The sequence below is a fragment of the Bos grunniens genome, chromosome 9 (assembly GCF_055505025.1).
Source record: "Bos grunniens cultivar Pamir isolate PY7600 chromosome 9, Bosgru_T2T1.0, whole genome shotgun sequence".
Taxonomy (NCBI): Eukaryota; Metazoa; Chordata; class Mammalia; order Artiodactyla; family Bovidae; genus Bos; species Bos grunniens.
In genome coordinates this window covers 22381571-22390305 of record NC_141173.1, presented here as the reverse complement: position 1 = coordinate 22390305, position 8735 = coordinate 22381571, and the positions used below count along the sequence as shown (strand labels likewise).

The 8735-nt window shown below is 44.1% G+C and overlaps 1 protein-coding gene across 3 annotated transcripts in view; it reads left to right on the top strand.

The window, feature by feature from the left end:
• The window catches only part of TENT5A (terminal nucleotidyltransferase 5A), a 226297-nt gene continuing 217562 nt past the window's right edge, over nucleotides 1-8735 (top strand). The window contains exons 1-3 of one of the 3 annotated variants that reach the window (XM_086316923.1): nucleotides 1-252; nucleotides 537-1101; nucleotides 2227-7044. In XM_086316923.1, coding sequence (XP_086173049.1) covers nucleotides 574-1101; nucleotides 2227-3003 — 1305 coding nt within the window. In that variant the 5' untranslated portion in view covers nucleotides 1-252; nucleotides 537-573 and the 3' untranslated portion in view covers nucleotides 3004-7044. Of the gene's footprint in view, nucleotides 309-536; nucleotides 1102-2226; nucleotides 7045-8735 lie in introns of those variants that run through there. The other 2 variants (XM_086316922.1, XR_015132643.1) reach the window with 2 other exon arrangements.

Here is an 8735-nt window from a genome sequence, read left to right as displayed (position 1 = left end):
GCACAACTGCTAAAGCTCCAGAGACAGGAACGTGTGCGGCGGCGGCGGCGGCAGCAGGAGCCGCCACCTCCGGGACCACCGCGACTCAGGCGGCGCGGGCGGGGGCGAGGGGCGGGAGTGGCCGGCGCGGGCGGCGGGGGTCTAGGAAGGACTCGAGTCGCTCGCCGCGGCTGGGAGCGCACTCGCTGCTCGCGAAGAGTTGTCTCGCAGTTCCTCGCTCGCCGCGCTCCTAGAAGGGGCGGCCGCCTCCAGGTGACACAGACGGGACTCCCGCTTGCGCTTTTCCAGATGCATCAGAGATACTTTTGGTGCGGGGCTGCTCTTGCGGGGCGCGGCGCGCGGCTGGGGAACCGCGGGGGCCTGGGGAGGGAGCGTCTCTGGGGTGTCCCCCTAGGCGAGGCGGGGGGATTCAAGCGGAGAAAGGGGGCGCGTTCCTGCCTTCGCGGCCCCCCCCTCCCCCGTCCGCCCGGCCGCTTCTCAGCGTCCTCAGCGCGCTCCTTCCCCCACTCCCCCCCCCCCCCCCCGTTCTCTCTTAGGACCGACCAGGGCCAAGTGGCGTTCGGCGGGCACTTCATGGCGGAAGGCGAAGAGTACTTTGCCATGGCCGAGGACGAGCTGGCCGGCGGCCCCTACATCCCCCTGGGCGGCGATCTGAGCGGCGGCGACTGCGGCGGCGGCGGCGGCGGCGGGTTTGCCGGGCACTGCTTGGAATACTGCGAGAGCCCCACCGCGCACTGCAACGTGCTGAACTGGGAGCAAGTGCAGCGGCTGGACGGCATCCTGAGCGAGACCATCCCGATCCACGGGCGCGGCAACTTCCCCACGCTCGAACTGCAGCCCAGCCTGATCGTGAAGGTGGTGCGGCGGCGGCTGGCCGAGAAGCGCATCGGCGTCCGCGACGTGCGCCTCAACGGCTCGGCCGCCAGCCACGTCCTGCACCAGGACAGCGGCCTGGGCTACAAAGACCTGGACCTGATCTTCTGCGCCGACCTGCGTGGGGAAGAGGAGTTTCAGACTGTGAAGGACGTCGTGCTGGACTGCCTGTTGGACTTCTTACCCGAAGGGGTGAACAAGGAGAAGATCACACCACTCACGCTCAAGGTAAATCACCTCCCCCCACCCCCGCCACCCCAGAGGGGCCCGGGGCCCCCGCGGCGGGCCGGGCGCGAGTGCTGCACGGCTGACACCCGGGGTTCGGGTCGGCCACCTGGACCCGTGTGCGCGCCCTGGCTAATTTTGCTTTTCAGTTATCTTATTTTTTTTCTGAGTTCACGAAGGTGCGTGGACTTGTGTCTGAGTGTTTTCGTTGACTTGCTGCTTCAGCGCCCCGCGCCTTCTGCTTCCTCATCTGCCCTGCCCTCTCTTCCTTCTCCTTATTTTTTAACTCTTGGCTTTCCTTGCTTGAGTCCTGTCCGGAGTACATTCGTACATTCTGATAAGTAGAAGAGTGAAATGTTGTCCATCTTTTTTTTTTTTTTTTTGAGTCATTGGATGTTTGAGTCTCCTGCAGCCTGCAGCAGAGGCGAGTCAATGGGCTTATTATTGTGTTGGAAAAAGTGACTAATTTCCTAGCTGCTTTCTGCTGACTCCAGGCATTAAGATTAAATACGGCTTTTCTCCTGGTTGGTTGTTGGGTTCGGGATATAATGGGTCCCCTCCTCCCCACTTTGGCTCAAAGCGCGTCAAAATGATCTGAGGAACCAGCCTCCCAGAATGTCTTAATTTAGTTCATATTTGATTTTAGCTACAGAATCCCTGCGGGGACCCACAAGATACTGATCCTATCAGTTGCCTGGCGGGTGGAGGGGAAACTAGGTGACTAGGGACAGGATGAGAGGCAGACTGACTTTTTACTGTAGGCCCTTCTGTCTTTTGAATATTGCAGCTATATTGTGTGAATCTTGTACCTGTAAGAGCATTCTCAAAAAATAACATTTCAAAAGTCAGACATGACAACAGAACCGCTTAGTACTGTGCTATGTCTGCCAAAAGCCTCAAACTATTACTTCTAGTCTCTTCCCCAGACAGCAGAACCACTCGTTAAATGTATTTTTTGTTGTTGTTGTTTTCAGAAGACTGTTTAATGTTTAAACCTGTAGGTAGTGTTTTGCTGAAACTTGACAAAACAAAAGGGGAGGAGCAAAATAATTCTCAGCTGTGATGAGGATGTATTTATTATTTTTTTCTAGGTTTGCTCATCTTCTTGTTTTGTCTTTTAAATTGTAGGAAGCTTATGTGCAGAAAATGGTTAAAGTGTGCAATGACTCTGACCGATGGAGTCTTATATCCCTGTCAAACAACAGTGGCAAAAATGTGGAACTGAAATTTGTGGATTCCCTCCGGAGGCAGTTTGAATTTAGTGTAGATTCTTTTCAAATCAAATTAGACTCTCTTCTCCTCTTTTACGAGTGTTCAGAGAACCCGATGACTGAAACGTTTCACCCCACAATAATCGGGGAGAGCGTCTATGGCGATTTCCATGAAGCCTTTGATCACCTTTGTAACAAGATCATTGCCACGAGGAACCCGGAGGAAATCAGAGGGGGAGGCCTGTTAAAGTACTGCAACCTCTTAGTGAGGGGCTTTAGGCCCGCCTCTGATGAAATCAAGACCCTTCAGAGGTATATGTGTTCCAGGTTTTTCATCGACTTCTCAGACATTGGAGAGCAGCAGAGAAAACTGGAGTCCTATTTGCAGAACCACTTCGTGGGCTTGGAAGACCGCAAGTATGACTATCTCATGACCCTTCATGGAGTGGTGAATGAGAGTACCGTGTGTCTGATGGGACACGAAAGAAGACAGACTTTAAACCTGATCACAATGCTGGCTATCCGGGTGCTAGCTGACCAGAATGTCATCCCTAACGTGGCCAATGTCACTTGCTATTACCAGCCGGCCCCCTATGTAGCAGATGCCAACTTTAGCAATTACTACATTGCACAGGTCCAGCCAGTGTTCACATGCCAGCAACAGACATACTCCACTTGGCTACCCTGCAATTAAGAATCATTTAAAAATGTCCTGTGGGGAAGCCATTTCAGACAAGATAGGAAAAAAAAGAGAAAGAGAGAGAGAAAAGAAAAATAAAAAGAAAAAGGTTGAGTGATCCAGCCCTTATTAGGGATATGTTTTGTGCAATGATGATCTGCTCCTGGTTTTAAACTTGGCAAAGCTTTGTGGATCTTTTCATAGGTATGGGGGCACGATCTCAAAATAACCCACCTACCACTACCAACCCTCCCGCCTGATTCTCCTACCCAATTGGATTCTTTCCTGAAACAAAAGAGACCTGTCATTAAAAGCAACCAGGTTCTCCTAAAATAACTAGAGACAGAGGAAAAAAAAAGCTTGATGACAATATGGGTTTGCAGTACCTGCTCCCATAGCTTTGCCATAGGAAAAAAAGACAAGTGGATAGTTTCTTATAAGATGGAATTCATGAAAGGGAATATACAGAGATTAAAAAAAGGTCTCCCTCCAACTTAATTATCAATTCAGGAGTTCAGATAGTAACAATGGTACAGAAAGAAGGGGTACACCAACATTGGGATTGCTGAGGTTTGTAGTGAATACTATCTGTGGAACTCTCCCATTGCGCTAATAGAAATGGCTTGCTCCAAGTGAACAGTAGTAGGTTGGTGCAGTTCTCATAACAAACAGCAGAACTTATGATGACACAATCCATTATTTCCAGCTGCGTGCATAGCTCACATTTTTTAAAATGTGAAAATGCAAGCAAAAACAGCTGTAGCAAAGAAAGTATGCTCAAGGACCAAAGATTTACCGGATAAAAATACCCAAGTAGAAGAGAGATAGTAGAATATATAAAGAGTTACTATATTTGTTACACACCAATATACATCAAAGTGCCTGTTGCCTTCTGAAAATTTGAAGTGGAAAAATTTTATGGTTTAATGACTTATTTTATCAGGGACTCAAGAAGAAAATAAAACAACACATAAGCTTGTGAATGGTGGAGGAGATGCCCTATTTTTTTCTTGACAAATACTTGTATAAAGTTAACATTGTTGGTGTGATGTTATCCTAGGTACATGTGTATGTGTGTGTATATTATGTGTATATATATACATATTTGTGATATGTGTATATACACACAGTTCATTGACTATGGTCTAGAATAATGTAGCAAATAGGAAATGTTTAAATACTGTGTGCTTTTATGTTTTCAACAGGATGACCTGAGACGTGGGCATATTGCAGTGATGAATTAAATCCCACATCTAAAAAACTTAAAGTGAATGAAGGAGGAAAACAATTAATATATTTGATAGATTGAGCAGAGATTATACCTTTTTAGTGAGTGTTTTTGTTTTTGTTTTCTTTTTATTTTGTGAGCCATAGAATTCCACAAATGGGAGAATATTTGTTTGGCAGAGCACTCTTTTTTTTATACTGAACTGCCATTTTGACAGTTTGAACCCTTTTAGTTTTTGTAATACTTGCAATACCTCCATGATGTATAATCCGGTGGATCATGGATCAGTGATAGTCTGTTTAAATCCCTGACTGCTCAAAAGAATTTCTGGTGATCTGAACACTACTTATTAATATTTAAATGAATTTTTAAATGAGTGCATTATGCATTCCAGGACCACTAGAGTTTAGTAAATGTGAAATGACCCTTTTTAAAGAGTATTTGCACAATTGCTTAAAATTTATATATGAGATATATATTATATATAAAATTTTATAAATTCATGCCAACATGAAACATCTTCGATCTGGTTGTCACACTGCATTTAAATATTTAGTACTGTACTTCAAATTCACTCACTTTGCATCGAATCAGTTCCAACTTTATTTTCTGTCTCAAGAGACCAGTTACACCTTTGTGAAATGAACTGGCGTTACTATTTCAGTTCAGTGACAGCTAATCTTGAACCCATCCCTTCTCCCAGCCTTTAATTTCTTTGGACACTGGTCTCTGAAAATGCATTTGTTGAAAACAAAACTTAACATCCGAAAACCTTCCCTCTTGTCTTGTGAGGCAGCCACATCATCCCTTACCAACCCTAGTGGATGACTGCTTACTATGTGCAGCCCTCTGAAGAATCAACTGATTGTTGTCATCCATTAGAGAAGGATTGGGGAAGAAAATAGCATCATCCTATTGGCAGTGTAATCTGTTTGTTATCTGGGCATCCCTCAGATGCTCATTGTTAGTTTAATCCATCCAACTACCTTTCTTGCGCATCTTTCTTTGAAGCCTTAACCGGAACTTGATGGGTTTGCTGGAGTAGCCTCCCTGTGAACTCTGTCCCAGCTGTAACAGCTACTGCACTGCCACTCGCTGTTTTGTAGGGAACTTTTTCTTCTCCCATGCTGGCTCCGACTCGCTCACTCCAGCCCTGGGTTTTGAGAAATTCATTGCTAATTCCCAGGAAATGTTCCATTTGCAGATTAAGCCTGATACTAAATGGTCAGAAACCCAGAGCTCCATCCTCCTTACCTGTTTGGACATTCCCTAAGATTAAAGCTAAGGGAACACTCGGGAATGGAGGAGGAGCGTCTGGGCATCTGCCTTGTTCCTTCTTATCCTAACTCTTGATGGATGAGTCGTCCACTATTTCACAAAGAATCTGGAGGTCTCCGGCTCTGCCAGAGCAACGATCCGCTGTTATTTTATGGCACAGATTCTTGTATGGAGGGGCCTTCTTTGAAAAATACACTTTTCATTTGTTTTCTGATATTTATGTTCTTTTCTTGCTTACTCCAGGGCTGGTAGCATAGTTGGAAATGCCAGCACCTGGCTTTCAGTTAGAACAGGCTGTACTCAAGACAACCTTCGGCATTTACTTTGATTGATATAATTTATTTCCCTTTTGTATGTACTATAGTCTTGTGCATATGTAGTTGAACAAACGGTGGAATATATGTCTATCTTTGTGGATGTGTGGCCTAAACATTTGAATGTCTGGTGAGAGAGAGCCATGTGTCATAGGTTAGAAGAAAGGACAGCTCTCAACTCCTGATTAGTGTCTGTGATTTGCTTACCTTTGTGTTTATCTGGTCGAGTGCGCTGTTACTTTAAAGCAGGAAGAAGTTTTTTGTTTTTTTTTTTCCTCTGCTGGAGGTTCTTCTCACCTGTCCAGCCTGGCACATCAGGGAACACTTCACCCGTGACAGTGCCCTTTTAACAAGTTGACTTTGTTTGCAGTAAAGTCTCATTGCCTCAAGATGTCTTACATCAAGATGGACTTTTCCTTTCCAGAAACAGGATCAAATATTTGCTCACTCTTGGTATTGGGTGGACTGTTTTAATGAGGCTCCAGCATTGCAAGGATGGAAGGTCTGTAAGCCAAGCCAAGGAGGAAACGCCAAGAAGAGTGAACATACTGTTCGTTTTTGCCACCCCTTTCTGTTTGCTTATTGTAGGTTGCCTTACTGCGTGTAAAGTTGTTTTCAGTGCAATGCTTGCCAAATAAATATTGTGAACTATTTTGTAAATGAAATGTATTATGTTAAAAGCTGTCAGCAGTTCAGAAATAAGCTTTTTTGTTGTTTGAAGACAACATGTGTTAGATGACGCCAAAAGCCAAAAAAAGTAATTTCATATATAGTACCTGTTTGAATATAATCTTTCTTTATGATCTCTCATAGCATAGCCTTTTTAGTGCTAAGAAAGAATCTCTATGTAATATTTTGTCATAATAATGGCTTGCTAACAAAGTACATGGTCAAAGTACAGAGTTGGAAGATGGCAAGTAACTTGGTGAGAATGGCTGCAAATCCTTGCAGAATAGAGGAGTCTCTGCCCGCTGGCTGTCTCTTCGACCTCTCTACAACCATCACCTGCTCCGAGACGTCCTGTTTGCAGCAAACTGCTTCTGGGGTCACTCTTTTGGAATACTTTCACTTTAGACTGTGTCACAGGCAGAAAAGGAGTTGATGGAGAATGGACTCTTTAAAAACTGACATGTTTGAATCAACGCTAGAGGGAACAGATTGTGAATTTTGTTTACAGCATCCAATATTTGGATTTTTTTTTTTTGTAAATAAAAAGAAGTTATTTTTTTCTATTGATTTGTGTGTTGTCTTCCGTGTCTGTGCTGTCTAAAGACCATATCCTCCGAGTCCAGCTGTGTCCGTGAGAAAAGATGGGGCAGTGTTTGGAGAAGACCCACCTTTATCAACTTCTGATTGGAGTACAAGTCACTAAAATGCCCAGCTTACAGCCAGCCCAACTCTTGACTGGCTCGGTCAGCTCCATTAGAATCTAGATAATGAGTACTGACATTTTGAATCTGGTTATGAGCTTAGCCGTGTTAAGTGCCGCAGGCAGAGCTGTCTTCCAGGATCAGTAGAGGCTCCTGATTCTGGACTGTAGGGCTGCTGTAGCCCTGAGGGGGCTTTGGTTCTCGGGAGTAGCCCAAGTGCTGTGATGAGGTCATCACCGGTTTTATGTGTGTCATCTAAGGCTCTATAGTGTTACTCAGAGTGTTCACCTTGGGAGGAAGGGAGGACCTTTTGAAAGTCACTAATTGGAAGGAAGAGTGATCATAGGATCTAATTTGTGCTTTATTTGTGTGCATGTACCGAGTGCAAAGACATTGCTCTTTGACAAGCATTTCATGTAATCTCACCTGTTCAGATTGCCAGGGAGCAGCCATTTATTTTTTCTATGTGTTTCTTTGGAGACTTTCTCACTACTAGTAGTATGAGAGTTTGGTAAGCCTCAGCTAATATAGGACATCCTTGTGGTTTATAAAACCATTGAAAGTTCTGATGTTGGACAGAATGCATGCTTGACACTGTATCTAAGAAAGAGCCATTCCTGGTATTCAAAGCCAGTTTCCCTCACATACGCATTATAAAAATACTAGGTGGTTATTGGGTTTGGTAGTGGTATTTGTGTGTCATTCTCTTCTTCCTTTGTTGCAACCTCTTCATTTTTTTTACAACCATCCCTTGCATGTCTGTGGTCATCACAAGACTCCTTTTTAAGCAAGGGTTGAATAAGGACAGTATATATTAAGCTCCTACTTAAAGGGTAGCCTTAGGTATACCCTACTATTTCTAGTTGAACTACCAGACTGCACCTAGCTAAGCCTGGAGAGAAGTAACGCACTCTTCTTTGGGAATAATCTTAACTTCCATGCAATAGTTTCTTTGAGAAGAAAAAAGACAAAAAATTAATACCCAGAAAGCAAAAACAAGGAAATCAAAATCATAGTTTTAGAATATTAAGTAGAATATAACTGTTAAAATCATTAAATACCTCAGAAATTAAGCCGTAATTTCCTTCTTAGAACTAAGTTTAAAATAAAAATATGAATGTCCTGCAGTCTAATAGCAAATACAGTCAAGTGGGAGAGGGGGAGAAAAATGATTTAAATTGACAATGGCTTTCACCCAGCAACACCCAGGTCTTGATTTCTAGTGCTGTGCTCCCAAAAAAGGAACCAGGTCTCCTTTGACAAATGGCTGGATCAAGGGCTGGGACAGGGAATACTTCGGAGGAATCTGGAACATCTTGTTTCAGAAAGATAAGATGTGCTAAAAAAAGGTGTGCTAACAGCAACAACAAAAAACAGGGATGAAGGGCATGTCAAAAGGACACAGGGGCCATCTGAGTGAACTCCAATGGCCATAACTAGAACAATTTGAGCAAAAAAAAAAAAAAAAAATAGTAGTATTTGATTCTAACCTAAAATATAAAATGTCTGTGAGTCCACCACATGGATAGAAATAGATGGTTACATAAATAAATGGAA